This window comes from Cebus imitator, unplaced genomic scaffold (assembly GCF_001604975.1).
Source record: "Cebus imitator isolate Cc_AM_T3 unplaced genomic scaffold, Cebus_imitator-1.0 Scaffold2, whole genome shotgun sequence".
Classification (NCBI taxonomy): domain Eukaryota; kingdom Metazoa; phylum Chordata; class Mammalia; order Primates; family Cebidae; genus Cebus; species Cebus imitator.
In genome coordinates this window covers 11,161,183-11,184,722 of record NW_016107317.1, presented here as the reverse complement: position 1 = coordinate 11,184,722, position 23,540 = coordinate 11,161,183, and the positions used below count along the sequence as shown (strand labels likewise).

At 36.2% G+C, this 23,540-nt stretch overlaps 1 protein-coding gene and 1 long non-coding RNA gene across 2 annotated transcripts in view; one reads left to right on the top strand and one right to left on the bottom strand.

The window, feature by feature from the left end:
• ARID2 (AT-rich interaction domain 2) overlaps window positions 1-23,540 on the top strand; it is a 196,032-nt gene that overhangs the window by 92,856 nt on the left and 79,636 nt on the right. The window contains exons 5-6 of the mRNA XM_017529648.2: window positions 10,463-10,681; window positions 14,203-14,270. Coding sequence (XP_017385137.1) covers window positions 10,463-10,681; window positions 14,203-14,270 — 287 coding nt within the window. The remainder of the gene's footprint in view (window positions 1-10,462; window positions 10,682-14,202; window positions 14,271-23,540) is intronic.
• LOC108305133 lies at window positions 3,930-20,507 on the bottom strand. The gene is made up of 3 exons (XR_001825580.2): window positions 20,496-20,507; window positions 16,673-16,681; window positions 3,930-4,332 (listed from the first exon to the last, which is right to left on the bottom strand). It is a non-coding gene; the product is annotated as an uncharacterized LOC108305133 (long non-coding RNA).

Below are 23,540 nucleotides of genomic sequence, written 5' to 3'. Positions count from 1 at the left end.
TGTGCATAGAGTTGTTTGTAATAATCTCTGATGATGGTTTGAATTTCTGTGGAATCTGTGGTGATATCCCCTTTATCATTTTTTATTGCATCAATTTGGTTATTCTCTCGTTTCTTTTTTATGTATCTGGCTAGTGGTCTGTCTATTTTGTTGGTCTTTTCAAAAAACCAGCTCCTGGATTTATTGATTTTTTCGAAGGGTTTTTTGTGTCTCTATCTCCTGCAGTTCTGCTGTGATCTTAGTTATTTCCTGTCTTCTGCTAGGTTTTGAGTTTTTTTGATCTTGCTCCTCTAGCTCTTTCAATTTTGACGATAGGGTGTCAATTTTAGATCTCTCCTTTCTTCTCATGTGGGCACTCATTGCTATATATTTTCCTCTAGAGACTACTTTAAATGTGTCCCAGAGGTTCTGGTATGTTGTGTCTTCATTCTCATTGGTTTCGAAGAACGTCTTTTTTTCTGCCTTCATTTCATTGTTGATCCTGTCAACATTCAAGAGCAAGTTGTTCAGTTTCCATGAGGCTGTGCGGTTCTGAGTTAGTTTCTGAGTTCTAACTTGATTGCACTGTGGTCTGAGAGACTCTTTGTTATGATTTCTGTTCTTCTGCATTTGCTGAGGAATGATTTGCTTCCAATTATGTGTTCAATTTTAGAGTAGGTGTGATGTGGTGCTGAGAAGAATGTATATTCTGTGGATTTGGAGTGGAAAGTTCTGTAAATGTCTGTTAGGTTTGTTTGTTCCAGGTCTGAGTTCAAGTCCTGGATATCCTTGTTAATTTTCTGTCTGGTTGATCTGTCTAATATTGACAATGGGGTGTTAAACTCTCCCACTATTATTGTGTGGGAGTCTTAAGTCTCTTTGTAAGTCATTAAGAACTTGCCTTATGTACCTGGGTGCTCCTGTATTGGGTGCATATATATTTAGGATCATTAGCTCTTCTTGTTGCATTGATGCTTTTGCCATTATGTAGTGTCCTTCTTTGTCTCTTTTGATCTTTGTTGCTTTAAAGTCTATTTTATCAGAGATAAGAATTGCAACTCCTGCTTTTTTTAGGCTCTCCATTTGCTTGGTAAATCTTCCTCCATCCCTTTACGTTGAGCCTTTGTGTATCCTTGCGTGTGAGATGGGTGTCCTGGATACAGCACAGCGATGGGTTTTTGCTTTTTATCCAATTTGCCAGTCTGTGTCTTTTGATTGGGGCATTTAGTCCATTTACGTTTAGGGTTAATATTGTTATATGTGAATTTGATACTGCCATTTTGATGCTAGCTGGCTGTTTTGCCCATTAGTTGTTATAGATTCTTCATTGTGTTGATGCTTTTTACCATTTGGTTTATTTTTGGAGTGGCTGGTACTGGTTGTTCCTTTCTATGTGTAGAGCCTCTTTGAGGAGCTCCTGTAAAGCAGGCCTGGTGGTGATGAAATCTCTGAGTACTTGCTTGTTTGCAAAGGATTTTATTTTTCCTTCACTTATGAAGCTTAGTTTGGCTGGATATGTAATTCTGGGTTGAAAGTTCTTTTCTTTAAGGATGTTGAATATTGGCCCCCACTCTCTTCTGGCTTCTAGGGTTTCTGCTGAGAGATCTGCTGTGAGTCTGATAGGCTTCCCTTTGTGGGTAATCCACCTTTCTCTCTGGCTGCCCTTAGCATTTTCTACTTTATTTCAACCCTGGTGAATCTGACGATTATGTGCCTTGGGGTTACTCTTTGTGAGGAATATCTTGTGGTGTTCTCTGTATTTCCTGGACTTGAATATTTGCCTGCCTTGCTAGGTTGGAGAAGTTTTCCTGGATAATATCCTGGTGAGTATTTTCCAGCTTGGATTCATTCTCTTCATCACATTCAGGTACACTTATCAAACGTAGATTAGGTCTTTTCACATAATCCCACATTTCTTGGAGACTTTGTTCATTCCTTTTTACCCTTTTTTCTCTAATCTTACCTTCTCGTTTTATTTCATTGAGTTGATCTTCGACCTCTGATACCTTTCTTCTGCTTTGTCAGTTCGGCTGTTGAAACTTGTGCATGCTTCATGAAGTTCTCGTGTTGTGTTTTTCAGCTCCATCAATTCACTTATATTCCTCTCTAAGTTGTCCATTCTCGTTAGTATTTCGTCAAATCTTTTTTCAAGGTTCTTAATTTCTTTGCATTGGGTTAAAACATGTTCTTTTAGCTCACGGTAATAAGTTCCTTATTACCCACTTTCTGAAGTCTTATTCTGTCATTCCATCACACTCGTTCTCCATCCAGCCTTGTTCCCTTGCTGGTGAGGAATTGTGATCCCTTTTAGGAGGAGAGGTGTTCTGGTTTTGGGTATTTTCATCCTTTTTGCGCAGGTTTCTTCCACCTTTGTGGATTTATCCACCTGTCATCTTTGTAGTTGCTGACTTTCAGTTTGGGTCTCTGAGTGGACGTACAATTTGTTGATAATGAAGTTATTTCTGTTTCTTAGTTTTCCTTCTTACAGTCTGGTCCCCCTGTTTTCTGGCTGCTGAGGTCCACTCCAGGCTCTGCTTGCCTGGGGATTACCTGCAGCAGCTGCAGAACAGTAATGGTTGCTACCAGTTTCTTTTTGTGCTATTTTTGTCCCAGAAGGATACCTGCTAAATGTCAGTCTGATCTTTCCTTTATGAGTTGACTCTTTGGATATACGGGGGTCAGGGAGCTGCTTGAGGAGACTGTCGTGTCTTTTACGTGAGCTCAAGTGCTGAGTTATGAGCTCCGTTTTTCATTCAGGGCTGCTGGGCAGGTACGTTTAGGTCTGCTGCAGCAGAACTCATAAACACCATTTTTTTTTCTGTCCCAGGTAATTAGGGCTCTATGAGTTTCCGTTGTGCTGCTGCCTTTTTTTCAGGGCTGCTCTGTGCAGGAAGGAGGCAGCCTAGTCACTGTCTGCCTTCAGAGGCTTTACTTAGCTGCTGTGGGCTCTGCCCAGCTGTCGTGTGAACTTCCCTGCAGTCCTGTTTATATGGGTGTAGTTAGAACTGTCTGAGCATTGGTGGCCCGCCTCTGTAATGGGGAGTCTCGTTGTAATGGCAGTTTGCCTTGGCATTGGCGGGTTGCCTCGGCAGCGGTGGGCTGCTTCAGCAATGGCGTACCACCTCCGTAGTGCCTCGGCAATGGCGGAGGTCCCTCTCCCACAGACCTAGACCGTCCCAGGTTCAGCTGTGCTTGCTGTGAAACTCTCAATCCAAAGAGTTTCTGATTGCTGTTCTTTTGTGGGCGTGGGACCAGCCGAGCCTGATCACCTGGCTCCCTGCCTCAGAGCATTTTGATTTTTAGTTGAACGGTCAACTCTCTCCCAGGTGTTCCAGTCGCCTGTTGAAAAGGCGCCAGGGTCTTTGTGATTTCCCCTGTGGCGACTCACTGCGCCGGCTTAAACAGTGGCATGGGGCTTTTTTTTTTTTTTTTTTTGGCCGGGAATCTCCTGTCCTGGCTCCCTGTTTCAGACCCCTTTTTAGACAGATGAATGGGTGACTGCGCCTTCCCAGGGCTCCAGTCGCCTGCTAAAAGGGCACCCGGACCAGTGTATTTTGTACAGAGAACTGTTGTGCCCAGGTGCCGCAAAGCAGCCACACGGGCCAAAAGAGCCGCGCTGGTGACCTTTGGGGCTCCTCCGCTTCTGAATCTCCTGGTCTGTGGGCAATAAAAATCTGTCTGGAAATGCAGCGTTCATTTACCCTCTGCGCTTTCACTGGGAGCTGCAATCCTGAGCTGTTCCTAAACGGCTATCTTGGATTCGGATGATTTTTTTTTTTTTAACTTGTCATTTTTGTAGTAGTTATAGAGGAATCCACAGCTTGAAAAGAGCTGGACTCAAAATGGACAACATCAACCTGAATGTTGATAGTTCTTGAGTGGAGTAGACAGGGGTTCCAGTTTTAGTGGCTCTGGAGGTTAAGACCGTGATGACTAGGAAGAGAGGTCTAAGTGATGAAATGTGTTCTCTTTCTGGGTGTATGATGGAGCCTAGTTTTAAGAGCAAGAATTTTGTAGCGCAATGCACCCCTCCCATCTCTCCACCTGGGAGATTTAAGGGTTTATGTTTGAATTTCGAGGGTGCGGGAAGAAACGTAAGAGTCAGTCACTCCGGTGGAAATTTAAAGGGACTCCTTTCATTGGCCAGAGGAACTTGGGAAGGTGGGAATTTCTCCCAGGATAAATTCCCCTGCTCCTTCACCCACACTGGATTTCCAGCTCTCTGGAATTCCCTCCCAACATTGGTGGGAGCTCCCTTTCCTCTCTGGGATTTCCCCTCTGAAAACCCCTTCCACAGTCTTCACGGAAGTCTTTCTCTTCTTCTCTTTTCTCTACCTAAATAAAATCACCTTTCTGCAACACTTCTTGGGTGGATATTTACTTTTACGAGCGTACAGCACACCTGCAGTGGTCCCATCACTTATTTTATTTATTTATTTTTTTGAGACAGAGTCTTGCTCTGTCGCCAGGCTCCAGGCTGGAGTGCAATGGCGAGATCTCAGCTCATTGCAACCTCCGCTTCCCAGGTTCAAGCAGTTCTCCTGCCTCAGCCTCCCGAGTAGCAGGGCCACCATGCCCAGCTAATTTTTGTATTTTTAGTAGAGACGGGGTTTCACCATGTTAGCCAGGATGGTCTTGATATCTTGAGCTCATGATCCACCCGCCTTGGCCTCCAAAAGTGCTGGGATTACAGGCGTGAGCCACCATGACCGGCCCCATCGCTTATTCTTTAAGAGATTGGAGACCAAGAACCCACACCATTCTCTCTGGGGAGCTGTGTCTCACCAGCACCCAAGAAAAAACCCAACCGGTTACATAAGGAGATACACATCTTTGTTTTTTCCACTCATCAACATTTGACCTAAATAAAAAAGGAGATATTTCTTTTTCAAGGTATGTTCTTTATAAAAATACAATTATTCTAAATATTTACTATTATTATTTACTGGTACTAGTTTTGTACTCTTAGAGGTTATACTTAGATTTACGTGGTCTCATTTGTGGAGTATCATTAGTATCATCAACTTTTTTTTTTTTTTCCACATTATTTGTTTTCAAAGTTTCTTAAAAGTTGAATTTGACTTCATGTTTCTTCCTGAATCAGTAGTAACTGAAGAAATAGAATCTTCCCTTAGAATCTGTGATCTCCATTAGAATAGGCTTCATCTGATGCTTTTGTATAATTGAGGTAGGGGTGAAACAGGGAATGCCAACCAAACTTAGCTTTATTTTTAATGAATTGCTTTTATTGCAAGAGCCAAGACTAAAGGAGAATATTGTAAGTCACCTTTAGAAATGCTTGCTAATAGTTTATGCTGATAAGATAAAATGGGGTGACTTGTTAGGTGATATACTCCTTGTTTCTAAAAAGAGCTAATGACCATTATCTAATTCAAGGATGTTATAAAAGATATTCCTACATTGAATGAGATGTTGTACTAATGACCTTTAAAGATGATTTTCAACTTACAACTCTGTGTGATTCCTGTATTACAGTAACAGCAGAGCTGTTCATCCTTGTAGCTTAAATAGAGTTTGGTGTCTGCTACTGTAGTTTCCAGACAAACACTTTTCTGTGTTTGGTCTTGTTTAAAATAGATTTTTTTCTGAATCTGTTTTTTTCCCCCTTTTCTAACTAAAATTGATCTGCGTTAAGAAAGATCATGCGAAATAGTTTTGGTATTTCGGAAGCCTGTAATGAAACTTACTGATAGAGCTACACAAATTACCGGAATGATAGAATTGCTTAACCTGTTGTTATAACAACCCTTTTCTGATATGCTATTATATATCTGATTTGTTTTAAGAAAATCTGAGCAGTTGTATGTAACATGTTTAACAAAGTCAGGATTGGAGATTCATGAAGAGGAAGAAACTGGGAACTGATGGGGAACATCAGATTACAGAATATCTACTTCAGACTGAAAAGGGGTAGTGTTTCAGGGCAGCATTTAAACTTTGTATTTTTCTAGAAAGAGCCATAGCAACATCATTGACAGTATTCTTAAAATTGACATGATTATCAATATATAAAGCGAATAAGTCGTTAATGATTTTTATCATGTGTGATTAAGGAAAATAGAGTAAGCTCCATGTGTGTGTGCATGTGTGCATGCATGTGTTCTAAAATTAAAAAAAAAAACCACCAAAATGAAATTATTTAATGTTAGATTATTTAAAAAAATGTATTTAGAACTTTGAAAAGATTTATGTCTGTCTACCTCTTTGATCATACAGCCTTATTCCCCTTGTAGCTTTGGATAAAAGTATTTATCCAGAGATACTTTTATTGTTGACATAAAGAAAAACTCTTCTAAAATATTTTGAATGGTAGTATTATAAAGTTCAGTGTTGGTAGTGCTAGGATGTAGAACATCGTACACCGATAGAATGTGGGTCTGAATTTGCCTTTGAGGATATTGACTACTTTTGCCCAATGACTTTAAATGGCAAAAAAATAATTGTGGATTTTGCTTTCAGCTTTAGGATTCTTCAACATTGGCATCCGTACACGGTGGTTTTTTTTTTTTGTCATTCATTTGCATAGTTTTTCATACTGTTTTTGACATTAAACACCTGATATATTGGTTTCCTTCCTTCTCTTTTTCTTTGTATTGATTGGATACAGTCATTTCTGCAAAATTATTGGGTGGATTATTATTTTTTCTTATTATTTAATCCAACTTAATCATTTTAATAAAGGGAAGCCAAGTACCCTGTACATTTGCATTTTTGGTTTTGGGTTTCATACAGGAAGATACAAAATTTTGGGTTTCATGCAGGAAGATATAAAAATTTTTTATTAGCTGTGTTTGAATAAAGATTTTCTTTAAGTGTTACATATGCTAACAGACTTTGGAGTACAACAATCACTGCCAATATTGATGGACAGAATATATTGTAGAATTTCTACAGTGTATATAAACAGCAGTCCAGAACAAATCTCCCTTTCTTCTAAATTGAAAACAGAGAAGTGACTGCCCGATTAAATTTGTCAGTAGTGACCCAGTATATAATCTTTGAATCAAGAATGTTGAAAATATGGCCGGGTGCAGTGACTCACGCCTGTAATCCCAACAGTTTGAGAGACTGAGGCATGGTGGATCACCTGAGGTCAAGTGTTCAAGAACAGCCTGGCCAACATGGTGAAACTCTGTCTCTATTAAAAATACAAAAATTAGCTGGGTGTGGTGTTGCACACCTGTAATCCCAGCTCTCAGGAGGCTGAGGCAGGAGAATTGCCTGAACTCAGGAGGCAGAGGTTGTAGTGAGCCAAAATCACACCATAGCACTCCAGTAGTCTGGGCAACAGAGCAAAACTCTGTCTCAAAATAAAAATAAATTTTCAGTCTCATTCCAAATACAAAATTATAGCTACTCAACCATATCTCCTTGAGGGAATGAAAGGAGAATCTTAAAATTTTGTAAGCATTTTCTCCTACATAATTATCTTAGGAATCTTTACCAAGCCTTATATAATTATATTTCATAATAGTTATGTTTATTTATCTTATTCTAATTGAAGATGTCTTTAACAAAGACATTCAGATAATGATGTATTGAATGGAGTATCTGTCATTTACAGTAGGAAGTAGAACAATTCTAAGATGATATTGAAAGCATATAAACTTCAGGACTGTGACAGATAAAGAATATGAATTCCACATTTTTTTCTGTTCAGGTTTACCTGAAAGCTATGTGGAATCTAAAAACTTAAATTAATTATTGCTAAAACTTGGTTTAATCATCATTAATTCCAGTTTGTAGTACAGAATATAAAAATTGCTCCTATATTCATAGAAGTTTCGTTACTTTTTCTTCAGATATTTATTTTATGTTATTTTGAGAAATTTTATTTATAAGGATTATCAAAAATGAACAATCTATTCTCATTGTACAGCTTTAAATATTGTAAAGAATCTGTGTCATAGCCATTCATAACTGTGTTGTGGAATTTCTTCATTATGTTGGAGACACTTCTAGAATAGTTTAGAATTGAAGAGCTGTGTCTCTTCAACTGTCTGCATTTGGAAATGAAATTCTGTACTTAACATAATTTTCTTCTGCGGTATGTTGTGACAGTAGATTTCTACTTGCATCCTATTTAAAGAGCCTATGTTTTTGTTTGTTGATTTGAGACAGAATCTTGTACTGTCGCCTAGGCTATAGTGCAGGGGCACAATATCGGCTCACTGCAGTCTCTGCCTTCTGGGTTCAAGTAATTCTCCTGCCTCAGCCTACCGAGTAGCTGGGACTACAGATGTGCACCACCATGCCCAGCTAATTTTTTTGTATTTTTAGTAGAGACAGGGTTTCAACATGTTGGCCAGGATGGTCTCGATTTCCTGAACTTGTGATCCGCCTGCCTCGGCCTCCCAAAGTGCTGGGATTATGGGCATAAGCCACTGTACCCAGCCCGTGTTTTTTTTGTTTTTTTTTTTTAATCTTTTAAAAACATTCAGATATTTCTGAAATAATCTTTTGGTACTGTTGTTAAGAGACAGGTCTTACTTGGTCATCCAGGCCGGAGTATAGTGGCTTAACCATAGCTCACTGGAACCTTGACCTCCTGGGTTCAAGCAGTCCACCTAGCTCAGCCTCCCAAGCAGCTAGGATTATAACACACACCACCACAACTAGCTAATTGTTAAATTTTTGGTAGAAACAGCATCTCATTATATTGCCCAGGTTGATATTGAACTCCTGGCCTCATGTGTTCCTTCTGCCTCAGCTTCTCAAAGTGTTGGGATTAGAGGCATGAGTCACTATGCCCAGCCTGAAATATTCTTAAATGTTTAAATTTTAGTTTTTTGCCTTTTTCCTTAACCTGTTACAGCTTTATTTGAAAAATGTACTTGTAATATTTATCTCAGGACATAATTGCCAATGTCTAAACTGCCCCAGTTAGGATTCAATATTTCTAAAAATGCAGCAGTTTTTGTATGTGTGAATTATGATTATACAGTATCTTAGTGTTCTGTAAGCCCATTTTGTCCCATCTTCAAAGTTTTGTAAAAGTTTTAATTCTCCTGTGGAAAATCTTAGTTGCTTTGGTTTAGGCACAGATTTCTTAGGACACAAAAACATGAACCATAAAAGTAAATATTTATAACTCAGACTTCATCAAAATTAAAATATTTGCTTAAAGACACTTAAAGAAAATGAAAAGACAAACTACTAACAGGGAGAAAATATGTGCAAAGCAAATATGAAACAAAGGACTCATTTAGAGTATTTAGAACTAACGATATTAAGTACTGGCCAGGAGGGAGAGCAGTAGGAACTCTGTATATTGCTGATGGAAATGCAAGCTGTTACAGCCACTTTGGAAAACAGTTTCACAATTTCTTACAAGGTTAAGGATACATTTATGTGTGACCCACACTTCTAGGTATCTATACAAGAGAAGTGAGTAAAATATGTCTCCACAAAAATTCTACCTGTATTTATAGGGAGATTTATTAGTACTCACCAAAAATTGGAAATAGTCTACATGTCCCTCAACTAGGGAATGGATAAACAAACTGCATTTAAAAAGGTATGGACTACTGATGCACACATCAACATAGATATGAATCTCAAGAGCATTTTGCCAAATAAACGAAAGTAAACAACAAAAGGCTATACTGTGTGATTCCATTTATTTGGCATTTTGAAATAAAATGATAGGAAAGGAAATTTGATTTGTAGTACCTAGTGGTAGGGGATGGAATTGACTACAAAGGAGTGTGAGAAACTTTTTGTAGTGATAGAAATGCTCTATATCTTGACTGTGATGATTAAAACTATATATTTGTCAAAACTTAGAATTCTAGAACTAAAATTAGCATGGCTTTTACTGTGTTATGATATTGCAGTAATTTGGAACATGTCCTTTGAAATGTAGTAGTAAAAAGTGTAGGTTTGTCTGGGCACAGGGCTCATGCATGTAATGCAGCACTTTGGGAGGCTATAGCAGGAGGATTACATAAACTCAGTAGATGGAGACCCGTTGGGCAATGTAGGGAGACCTGTCTCTACCAAAAATAAAATTGGCTGGACATAGTGGTACCTTCCTGTAGTCCTAGCTACTCAGGAGGCTGAGGGGGGAGGATCACTTGCACCTGGGAGATTGAGGCTGCAGTGAGGTATAATTGCAACATTGTACTCTATGCTGGGCAACAGAGCAAGACACTGTCTCAAAAAATAAAAAAAAGTGAAGATAGGTCAATTAAAATACTGATTCAAAAATATTTTGGCAATGATGGCCAAATGGTATGTACATTTTGATATTTTAATACCTTTTCAAGAATGTAATTTTAATGATTAGTAAACCTAAGAAGTATAGAAAGTTGAACTTTTGAACCTCTAATCAGTATATATTATGTGTATATATATATATATATATATATATATATTTAAAGCTGTGTTCTGTATTGAAGGGATATTCACCATAGAAGTATCTGATCTTTGAATACTTAATGTGTTTTTCTTTCTTTGTTAGATTATCTGCGTCAAAGTTATGGGCTGTCTATGGACTTTAATTCGCCAAATGATTATAATAAATTGGTGCTTTCACTGTTATCTGGACTCCCAAATGAAGTGGATTTTGCTATTAATGTATGCACTCTGCTATCAAATGAAAGCAAGCACGTCATGCAACTTGAAAAAGATCCTAAAATCATCACTTTACTACTTGCTAATGCCGGGGTGTTTGACGACAGTAAGTTTTAAGCTGAATGTATTATATAATTATTCTGTAAAAGTTTTTTAAAAGGTTTTTTAAGGAGAAAGTACTTTTTGTCAATACTTATTTTCTCTTTTGATATTAAATGCATTATTTAAAATAATGAATGTTTGGGTTTTTTTAGCCTTAAATATTTGAATAGTAATTTTGTCTCAATGTTTTTGAAGTAAAAGCCCTGGTTTTTAAATTGGAGTAATATATAGGTTTCCTGAGTTGAGAAGAGCTTGCTACAAGATTCTGACAAAGAAAACTAGAATCTATAAGAAGTTGTTTTTTGAAGTCTTTTTCTGCTAATGCGTGGCTATAATTTTTAACTAAAACATTTGAGGTCAATGCATTTGAAAATTTGCCTGCTAAATAATCAAAGTAAGGTTTATCAAAGGCTTCTTATCATTTTTATTTGTAGGGTTTATTAGTTGTGGGTTTTGATAAATCAAATACTTCATCTCTTCTGAAATTATTTCTTATTAAGGCTAGATTACCACATAGATCAGATTAGTCAGTTTTCTCTTGCAGTTTATAGAGATTTAGAAATAATATTTTGAAATCTTTCCCCTCCCAGTTTTTCTTGCATAAAATATATATGTTAGCTGAAGTGATTGATATAAAATTATTTCTTGCTTTCTGACTCCCCCACTCCAACGCTATTTTTTTTTTTTTTTTTTTCCAGAAGTATATCCTATTAAAGTATATGGTATTGACATATGTTGAAAGTATTTTATCTTTTAGGAAATTATATATATAGCACAGTAAACAGAGTCTTTGAAAGAACTTGTTATAACATTTTATGACTTTTTGTTTTTATCTTTAAATAGTGAGATATTTGCAAAAGAATTTTTTTTTTGCAATTTGATTTGAGTCAAGTAGTGTTTTATTTGTGATTGTTTAAGTAGGATTCTTTGAAATATGACACATATTTTACATTGAAAATAATTTTGAAATTAAATAAAATAAAAATTAGTTTCTTAACTTGCCCAGAACTATTCTTTGTTACATGGGTGGAGATAGGGGAAGAAAGATGCTTTACCTCTCAGTTTCTGTCATAATTTTGAAGATATAACTTTGTTGGCTTTTCACCTCAGTTTTATATTCTTTGATTTCTGTTATTTTATTTTGATCTTTCAAATATAACTTTCAGCATTTAATGTAGAACAGAGTTGAAAATTGCTTCACATTTTTAGAAACTTTAAATGAAGCCTTTGAAAAGAATGTATATTCTCAAACCAGAATAATTTTAAGTCATAACATTTAATAATTACATAGGATTACGTGTAAATAATTTGAGTATGTGATAGAAGTAATCTTACCAGTTTTGGTGCACTAAGACAAGACCTTCTTTAGACCCAATTTATCTTCATGAATTCTTCAGGCATTTTATTTGTTTGAAAGACTAAAAGTAATGTAAAACAGCGTTAATTTAGCAAGTGCCATTTGGGTATAGTGTCTATTATTTGAAGTCACAGAAAGTTTAGTTCCAGAGTACATAGAGACTTTATGAAGACCTTGTATTTAAAACAATAGTTTTACATGTAAAAATAATCCTGGTTGGAGTTTGAAGGTTATAAATATATTTTATTTGGTTAGACTTTGAGAGGCTTTGATTTGATTTTTAGGGCATGAGACTTTAATTGAGAGAGAAATGTAGATGCCACTTCCTTTAGAGAGTAGAATATTTACATATTTTGTGTGTTTGAACGAGTGTAATAAAAATTCTATGTGACAAGAAATTTTATTTTTCAATTTTATTATTCTGCCCAGTATTATTCTCCCAGGAACGTTGTTTGCTTGGTGTTGTTTTTGCTGGGGAGGGGCGTTTTGAGAGTTTTTTTTTTTTTTTTTTTTTTTTTGCAAGAGTCTTGCTCTGTCCCCCAGGCTGGAATACAGTGGTGCCATATTGGCTCACTACAACCTCTGCCTCCCAGGTTCAAACGATTCTCATGCCTTAGCATCCCAGTTAGCCAGGACTACAGGCGAGCACCGCCACACCTGGCTAATTTTTGTATTTTTAGTAGAGACAGGTTTTCCTCAGGTTGACCAGGTCATTCTCAAACTCCTGGCCTCAAGTGATCTGCCCGCCTCAACCTCCCAGAATGCTGGGGGATTACAAGTGTGAGCCACCATGCCCAGCCCCCAGGGAAGTTTTTTATAAGCTTTCTTTTTAGAACAAAGAAAACCTTATCTGTCTTTAGTGGTATCTGGGCCTCATTTTGCTGGTTAAGCTGCTACTTATATGTAAGTCTGATATTTTATGAAATGTTTTTTGATGTCACTATAGTTAATTTGTTTATTCGGAACATTTACATCTGCTATTCATATTATTTCCTCACGACGCTAATGTCAGTAGTAAAATCATTAGTAAATATAATTTATGTTTAAAATGTTGCTGTTTCTCACCTTTTTAAATATTTTTTAGATGAAAATTCTTATTCTAGCCAGAGCACTTTACAAACTTTATTTTATTCAGTTTTAACTAAATACTACATTCATACTTAAAGGATAATAAGACTGCCAAGATTCCATAAATTTCTTATGGGAGAAAACATACCTGCTTGTTATGCTTGTCATAACATGTCCAATAAGTACACATAAACTTTTGTTTTTTAAAGATTAATGTTCATAACATCTAGTTTTTCTGTTAACAGTTGTCATTATGTAATTTTCTTTTTGTTTTCTAAAAGCAGTAGCTTTCATTATGGAATTAATGTGATAATTCATAAAAGATTTACCTAATTTTTAAGCGGAAAAACATACTGTATCACAGCTTAGATATTTGAATCATACAGCACTATAGTCTGATCCCATATTGACAATTAGAACTAGCAGCATAAAGGAGAAGAAATAATGTAGCATGTACCTATTTATATGCCTTAAGCTTTTTGGTGAGGCAGTAAGGGCCACATGTGGATTAGAGACAGAGTGTTATTAAGAAGCTTACAAAAATTGATGGTTTGACTTTTCAAAAATCATAGTTGTTGATAAAACAACCTTATCAAGAAACACAAACATGATGTAGGCCCAAGAATTTTTCTTAAAGGAGATTTAAGAGAATTGTGAGAATTATTTCCTAGGAGTGCCTTGCTGTCTGTTTTTTGAAGTGTGAATTACACAAGTATTTCTGAAATTAGTATGAAGATTTTAAATGAAAATCTGAGAATCTAATGGCAATAACATCAGTTTGATTAAAAAAAATTTTTTTTTATGTATCAATGAAAGCCAATGTGGAGTAACTCTGAAGTACGCAGCGCTTCTTTATTGTCTATATAACTATTATGAAAAGAGTCCTTATTGTTAATTTGTAGGAACACAAATTTTCTTTAAATCTAAAAAAATATATTTCAAAAGAAATTACCATGACTGTCTGTCATTTACGGTAAGACAATTTGTAGTTAACAAGATATATTAAGATGTAGTTTTACTGTTTTTCTAAGCCTACCTATTATTAAATAATTCATTGAAAGAATTTATTGCATTATATTGAATGTATTTTTTTTTAAAAGCTTTAGGATCCTTTTCCACTGTATTTGGAGAAGAATGGAAAGAGAAGACTGATAGAGACTTTGTTAAGGTAAATCATTTTAATTAAAATGTTGAATCATTGAGTTACATGTAGCTAAGCCAACAATAGATTAGTGGTTGTTTATCTTATATACATAAAATATACTTTTATCTTTACCTAATACAGATGCAACAGTTTTTACACAATACAATACAGTTTTTAAAGTTGTGATTGAGTTGAGTAAAAAATCTTTTGGAATACCCACGAACAGACATAAAATTCTCATTGATATCTGTGAGCAGTAGCTTATAACAATAGCAGTAAACAATTGAATGACCCTCTTCTCAACTGGGATTCTGAGAATGGGTTTCAGGAACTTTTTGTTTTTATGTGTGTTCTGAAACTCAGCAATTCAGAAAGGAATGAAGGGCCAGACCTGCCATCAAATTCTCAAAAAGAATAGGTCTAAAAGATTAGTAAGTGTCCACCTAGAAGCAAATTTCTGGGAATATGTTTCTGAAACAAATGTAGTTGTGAATTTCAAGTGAGAAACTAGAAAAAGACTTGAACAAATTGTTTTCTCACTTACATTTGTCTAACCCTACTGTCTTTCAAGGAAATATAGGATGCTGCTTTTATTTACTAAGGGTACATTTTATAGTGTTACTACTAATAGAGCATGCACATTAAACATTGTTTAAATACCTTTTCTTTAAAACTCATACGTAAGATTTAAATATGATTACTCTTCATTTTTGCTGCTACTTCCACTAAAATATGTAAATCTATCCACTTTGTTTATTAAAAGTAGCTCTCTCGGGCTGGGTGTGGTAGCTCACACCTGTAATCTCAGCACTTTAGGAGGCTGAGATGGGGAAATCGCTTGAAGCCAGGAGTTGAAGACAAGCCTGAGCAACAAAGCTAGACCCCATTCCTGCAAAATATATATATATATATATTTTACTTCATTATACAAAATATTAAATAATTAGCTGGGTGTGGTTGTATGTGCCTGTAGTCCCAGCTACTAGGGAGACTGAGGTGGGAGGATTGCTCGAGCCTGGGAATTTGAGGCTGCAGTGAGCTATAATTGTGCCACTGCACTCTAGTCTGGGTGACAGAGCAAGATCCTATCTCTAAAATCGATAGATAAATCAATAAAAATAAATTAAGAAATAAAATGATACCATGGTGTTTTAGAGAGCTACTTAATTTTTTGTTTTCATTTATTTACTGGTGTTTGGTGAATCACTTAAATGTTAAAAATTAGTTGTCAAAATTTTGATATTGTTCAGACAAAATAGACTGAGTGACAAAATGAAAAGACAAAAAAGGTAATTACATGATGAAGAAGATCAATGCAGCAAGAGAATGGGTGTAACATCATATATACACTCAACACTAGAGCCCCCAGATATATAAAGCAAATATTAATAGAGCTAAAAAGAGATATACCCCAATACAATTATAGTTGGAGACTTACCCACTTTCAGCATTGGACAGATCATCGAGATAGAAAATCAGTAAAAAAAAACAAAAAAAATCAGACTTAATCTGCACTATGGACCAACTTAACCTGAGATATTTATAGACTATTTTATCCAACAACTGCAGAATATACATTCTTCTCATCAGCACATGAGACATTCTCTGGGATAGACCATATAGTAGTCCACAACATAATCTCAACAAATGTTTAAAAATTAAAATCATATCAAGTGTCTTCTTCTATCACAATGGAATAAAAGTAGAAATAAGAGGAACTATGGAAATTGGAAATATTAATACAAGAAAATTAACGTGCTCCTGAACGACCATTGGGGGGTCAATGAAGAAGTTAAGAAGGAAATTAAAAAGTTTCATTAAACAGATGAAAATGGAAACATAACATCCCAAAACCTATTGGATACAACAAAAACAGTCCTAAAAAGGAAGCTTATAGCAATAAATGGCTACCTCAAAAAAATAGAAAGATTTCAAATAAACAACATAATGATGTACCTTAAGGAACTAGAAAAGCAAACCAAACCCAAAATTAACAGAAGAAAGAAATTGTAAATATCAGAGCAGAACTAATTGGAATGGAGACTAAAAAGACAAAGGATCAACAAAACAAAAAGTTGTTTTTTGATAACGTAAACAAAATTGATAAACCACTAGCTAGAATAGCCCAGAAAAAAAGAGAAGACTCAAAGTCAGAAACATTAAAGGAGACATTACAGCTGATAACCACCGAAATAAATATAAAGGATCATTAGAGACTATGATGAACTATTATGCTAATGAATTGGAAAACCTAGAAAAAAACGGATAAATACTTGGACACATACAGCCTATCAAGATTGAACCAGGAAGAAATAGAAAGCCTCAACTCAAATAAAGAGTAACAAGATTGAATCAGTAATAAAAAGTCTCTCAACAAAGAAACTTCCATGATCGAATGACTTATGGCAGAATTCTTCCAAACTTACAAAAAAGAACTAATGCCAGTTCTTCCCAAATTATCACAAAATACTGAAGAGGAAAGAACTCTTCTTAACTCATTATTTGAGGCCAACACTACTCTGATACCAAAACCAGGCAAGGACACAACAGAAAAAGAAAACTACTCTAATGAACATAGATGCAGAAATTCTCAACAAAATGCTAGCAAACCAAATCCAACAACATACCAAAAAGACAGTACATCATCATTAAGCTGGATTTATCCCAGGGATGTAAGGATGATTCAACATAGGCAAACCAATAAATGTGAAACATTGAGAATGAAAGACAAAAATCAGTTGTAGATTTGTCATATATGGCTTTTATTGTTTTGAGGTTTGTTTCTTCTGTGCCTAATTTCTTGAGAGTTTTTATGAAGAAGAAGTGCTAAATTTTATCAAATGCTTTTTTTTGCATCTTTTGAGATAATCATCATACCAAATGGGGGAAAAGCTGAAAGCCTTTCCTTGATAAATTGAACTAAGACGAGGACACTCACTTTCACCACTCTTGTTCAACATTGTACTGGAAGTCCTAGTCAGAGCAATCAAGCAAGAGAAAAGAATAAAACTTGAGTAAAGTTGCAGGATACACTTCATAAAAGAAGACATACAAATGGCCAAAATTTATATGAAAAATTGTTCACTGTCACTAATCATCAGGAAAACATAAACGAGAACCCTAGGCCAAAATTTATATGAAAAATTGTTCACTGTCACTAATCATCAGGAAAACATAAATGAGAACCCCAATGAGATATCATTATCATCTCTCCCCAATTAGAATGGCTGTTGTCCAAAAGGCAAAAAAATAACAAATGCTGGTAATAATGTGGTTAAAAGAGAACTCATAAGAGAGATCCAAGATGGCCAACTAGCAGCAGCTCAGGGTTGCAACTCCCAGTGAAGGCGCAGGGAGTGAGTGGACGCCAGACTTCCAAACGAATTTTTGTTGCCTACGGACCAGGAGATTCCCAGCGGAGGAGCCCCATGGGTCACCAGCGCGACTCTTTTGGCCGGCCCGGCTGTTTTGCCAGCGTCCTGGCACGGCGGTTCTCAGTATGGAGTATGCGGGACTGGGTGCCCTTTTAGTTGGCGTTTGGAGCTCCAGGAACGCAGAGTCGCCCATTCAGCTGATTGAGAAGGGGACTGAAGCCAGAAGCCAGACTGGGAGATTCCCAGGCAGAAAAGTGCCACGAATCTAGTGGCCGGTGCGGTCGCCGCACGGGAAATTGCATAGATCCTGGACGTCTTTTCAGCAGGTGACTGGGGCACTTGGGAGAGAATCGACCGTTCAATTAGGAAAAGAAAAAAAGGGGGCTCTGAGGCAGGGAGCCAGGTGATTGGGCTCGGCTGGTCCCACCCCCACAGAAAAACAGCAATTGGAAACGCTGATGGTTGAGAGTTTCACAGCAAACACAGCTGAACCCGGGAAGGTCCAGCTCTGTGGGGGAGGGGCATCTGCCGAAGGAAAACAAAGAAACACAAAATAACATCACTGCCAACAAGCTGACGTCCACTCGGAGACCCAATCTGAAAGTCAGCAATTACAAAGACGACAGGTGGATAAATCCAGAAAGATAGGAAGAAACCAGTGCAAAAAGGCTGAAAACATTGGAAATCAGAATGCGTGTCCTCCTTCAGGGGATCACAGCTCCTCCTCAGCAAGGGAACAAGGCCTGATGGAGAATGAGTGTGATGAATTGTCAGAATCAGGCTTCAGAAGGTGGATAATAAGAAACTTCTGTGAGCTAAAAGAACATGTTCTAACCCAATGCAAAGAAACTAAGAACCTTGAAAAAAGGTTTGATGAAATGCTAACGAGAACAGACAATTTAGAGAGGAATATAAGTGAATTAATGGAGCTGAAAAACACAATACGAGAACTTCGCGAAGTATGCACAAGTTTTAACAGTCGAATTGATCAAGCAAAAGAAAGGATATCAGAGGTCAAAGACCAACTCAATGAAATAAAACAAGAAGACAAGATAGAGAAAAAAGGGTAAATAGGAAGGAACAAAGTCTCCAAGAAATATGGGACTATGGGAAAAGACCTAATCTACGTTTGATAGGTGTATCTGAATGTGACGAAGAGAATGAATCCAAGCTGGAAAATATTCTTCAGGATATTATTCAGGAAAACTTTCCCAACCTAGGAAGGCAGGACAATATTCAACTCCAGGTAATACAGAGAACACCACAAAGATATTCGTCAAGAAGAGCAACCCCAAGGCACATAATTGTCAGATTCACCAGGGTTGAAGTGAAGGAAAAAATGCTAAGGGCAGCTAGAGAGAAAGGTCAGGTTACCCACAAAGGGAAGCCTATCAGACTCACAGCAGATCTCTCCACAGAAACCCTAGAAGCCAGAAGAGAGTGGGGGCCAATATTCAACATCCTTAAAGAAAAGAACTTTCAACCCAGAATTTCATATCCAGCCAAACTAAGCTTCATAAGTGAAGGAAAAATAAAATCTTTTGTGAACAAGCAAGTACTCAGAGATTTCATCACCACTAGGCCTGCTTTACAAGAGCTTCTGAAAGAAGCACTACACATAGAAAGGAACAACCAGTATCAGCCATTCCAAAAATATACCAAAAGGTAAAGAGCATCAACATAATGAAGAATCTACATCAATTAATGGGCAAAACAACCAGCTAGCACCAAATGGCAGTATTAAACTCACATATATTATTATTAATCCTAAATGTAAATGGACTAAATGCCCCAATCAAAAGACACAGACTGGCAAGTTGGATAAAAAGCCAAAACCTATCAGTTTGCTGTATCCAGACCCATCTCACGTGCAAGGATACACAAGGACTCAAAACAAAGCGATGGAAGAAGATTTACCAACCAAATGGAGACCGAAAAGAAAAAATAAATAAAAAGCAGGAGTTGCAATTCTCGCCTCTGATAAAATAGACTTTAAAGCAACAAAGATCAAAAGAGGCAAAAAGGACATTACATAATGATAAAAGGATCAATGCAACAAGAAGAGCTAAAGATCCTGAATATATACACACCCAATACAGGAGCACCCAGATACATAAGGCAAGTTCTTAATGACTTATAAAGAGACTTAGACTCCCACACAATAATAGTGGAAGACTTTAATATCACATTGTCAATATTAGACAGATCAATGAGACAGAAAATTAACAAGGATATCTAGGACTTGAACTCAGACCCGGAACAAGTAAACTTAATAAACATTCGTAGAACTCTCCACCCCAAATCCACAAAACATACATTCTTCTCAGTACCACATCACACCTACTCTAAAAGTGACTACATAATTGGAAGTAAATCACTCCTCAGTAATTGCATAGCATTAAATAAAATATTCGTTGGCTGCTTGTTTGTTAATTTTCTTCCCGTATTCCTTCCTGTCTCCATTGTTAAGCACAATTATTGGAATAAAAGAGGTTTTTAATACCCATTTTTAGACTACATTCTAGCCTGGACAATAAAGCAAGACTCCCATTCTCTCTCCCTCTTTCTCTTCCTTTCTTTCTTTTTCATTCTTTTTTTTTTCTTTCTCTCTTTCTTTTTTCTTTTTTTCTTTCTTTTTTCCCAAGAAAAGAGAGAAAAAAAAAAAAAAAAGAACTCACACACTGTTGGTGGAAATGTAATTAGTACAGCCATTATGGAAAACAGTATCCCACTACTTGATATTTATCCAAAGGAGAAGAAATAGTATAGCAAAGGGATACCTGTGTCCCCAATGGATTGCAACATTATTCACAATACCCAAGATAAGAAATTGATTGAAGTATCCAGTAGCAGATGAATGAATAAAGTTGTATACAATGAAATACTATTCGGCCCTAAAACGAAATTGTGCTATTTGTAGCAACATGGATGGAACTGGAGGTCATTATGTTAAATGAAATAACCCAGGCACAGAATGATAAATATTTCATGTTCTCACTCATATGTGGGAGCTGAACTTGTTGATACTGTGGAGGTGGAGTAGAGTGGTGGTTGCTAGAGGCTAGGGAGGGTGAGAAGGTGATATACAAAGAGAAATTGGCTAATGGGTTCATATACCTAGTTAGAAAGAATAAATAATAAATTATAGTGTTTTATAGGACAGTAGCATGACTATAGTTATCAATAGTTTATATTTCAAAATAGAAGATTTGAAATGTTCCAGCACAAAGAAATGATAAGTATATGAGGTGATGGATATTTCAAATACCATTATTTGATTATTACACATTGTATGCATGTATTAAAATATCATATGTACCCCATAAGTACATACAGTTGTTATGTGTTTATAAAATTTGTTATTTAGCTGTCTTGCAGATAAAAGACAGTCATTTTAGGAAATAGTAACTGTTAGGTAGTATTAAGATTTTTCTAGTAGCATTTTACCTTTTCTTTATTGCTAGATTTTAGGTTTATTTAACAACAACTGCTAATAATAAGCTTCAACTAATCAAAAGCTTTATTCTTTAGCAGTCTATTTTAAGTATTATAAATTGTCTTAATACATTGAGACTTATTTGACAATTTTGGAGGCTAAGTAAGAGAACTGGTTGAGGCCAAGAGTTCAAGACCAGCCTGGGCAACATAATGAGACCCCCATCTCTACAAATAAAAAAAAAAGATGGAAGAATATATATTCTGTTTATTTGGGGTCGAGAGTTCTGTAAATGTGTATTAGGTCTGTTTGGTCCAGTTCAAGTCCTAGATTTCCTAGTTAATTTTCTGTCTTGTTCATCTGTCTAATATTGACAGTGGGGTGTTAAAGCCTCTCATTATTATTGTGTGGGACTCTAAGTCTCTTTGTAGTCATTAAGAACTTGCTTTATGTATCTGGGTGCTCCTGTATTGGGTGCATATATATTTAGCATAGTTAGCTCTTCTTGTTGCATTAATCCCTTTACCATTATGTAATACCCTTCTTTGTCTCTTTTGATGTTTGTTGGTTTAAAATCTGTTTTTTTTCAGAGACTAGGATTACAGCCCCTGCTTTTCTTTGCTCTCCATTTGCTTGGTAAATCTTCCTCCATCCCTTTATTTTGAGCCTGTGTCTTTGCACGTGAGATGGGCCTTCTGAATACAGCACACAGATGGGTCTTGACTCTTTATCCAATTTGCCAATCTGTGTCTTTTGATTGGGGCATTTAACTCATTTACATTTCAGGTTAGCATTCTTACGTGTGAATTTGATCCTGCCATTATGATGCTAGCTGGTTGTTTTGCCAGTTGATGCACTTTCTTCATAGCTGAATATATGCTTACCTAATAACCTAGCAATTAACACTCCTCAGTCAATTACCCAACAAAAATACATACATATATTTACCAAAATACATGTATAAAACCCTTCACAGCAAAATTATTTGTGTCCAACCTGGAAATAACTAAATCCTTATTGCTTTTTACAGTAGAATGGACAAATTGTTTCATATTTATGCAATGTAACATTATACAACAATAGAAATGAATGAAGTACAAATACTTGCAAAGATATGCGTGAAACTTCCACAAACATAATGTTGAACAAAAGAAAAAAGAAGTAGAATAAGGAAGAAAGGTTAACAGATGAGGGAGTGAATGAAAAGTGACTGAAAGCGGGAATGAACAGACATACTTCAGAGGTGCTGATAATGTTCTAATTCTTCATCTGGGTAATCATTACATTGGTGTATTCACTTCACAAACACATCTTGAGGTGTATACTTATGTATGTGTTATAGATATACATTAAGTATGTGTTATAATTTAAAAAGTACTTATAGGAGTTCAAAAAAGATAATATATTAAATTCAAAAGCCAATGCATCCTGAAGCTTAGTTTTAATACATATAATAATATAATTAGCCTATCTTTTTGTCATTAATTAAAATTTTCTGTTAACTGCATAGTCATACCTAAAACAGGCACAGTTGTCTGCTACTACTTTTGCTTTTTCTAACCATGGTCCTGCACATAAGCATACTTTCTGCACCCCAAACTAAATTTGTTCTTACCCTCAGAACATTTGCATTTGCATTTGCCATTCCCTCTGCCAGAAAGACTCTTTCTCTGCAATACTGGTCACCTAATATCATTCAAACCTAGTAAAAATCATCAGGTATTACCTCCTGAGGTAAGCCTTTCTGGTCATATTATCTAATGTTACCATACACTCACACATCTTGTAACTCTATCACATTGTCCTGCTTTATTTTCTTCACAATACTTGCAAAATCCTCAAATCACATCGTTTACTTTGTCTGTTTTCCTGCAATAGAATGGAAATTTGCTGAGGGTGGGGACCTTGTTGTCCCAGTGTCTGAAAGTATTGGCACATAGAAAATACTCAGTAAATGTATTTTAAATAAATGAATTAATGTATAAAATATCTTAACCAAATAAACAAGTTCAAATATTTTTTCTCTGAAACAAAGTGATTTAAAGCTATTAATCAGATAATTTTTATCAGATATTATAAGATAAATGTTATAAACATTTTACTAATTGTACAGTACTTTATGTAGCAATAGGCCTAGCTCTTTTGAGCTACAAACTTCATTTATCATAACAATATGAAAAGTGTAACTTTGCCGAGGCACAATGGCTCATGCCTATAATCCCAGCACGTTGAGAGGTAGAGGCAGAGGTGGGTGGATCATGAGGTCAGAAGTTTAAGACCAGCCTGACCAACATAGAGAAACCCTGTTTCTACTAAAAATACAAAAATTAGCTGGGTGTGGTGACGCATGCCTGTAATCCCAGCTACTTGGGAGGCTCAGGCAGGAAAATCGCTTGAACCTGAGAAGGGGAGGTTGCAGTGAGCCAAGATCGTGCCATTGCACTCCAGCCTGGGCAAAAAGAGCAAAACTCCGTCTCAAAAAAA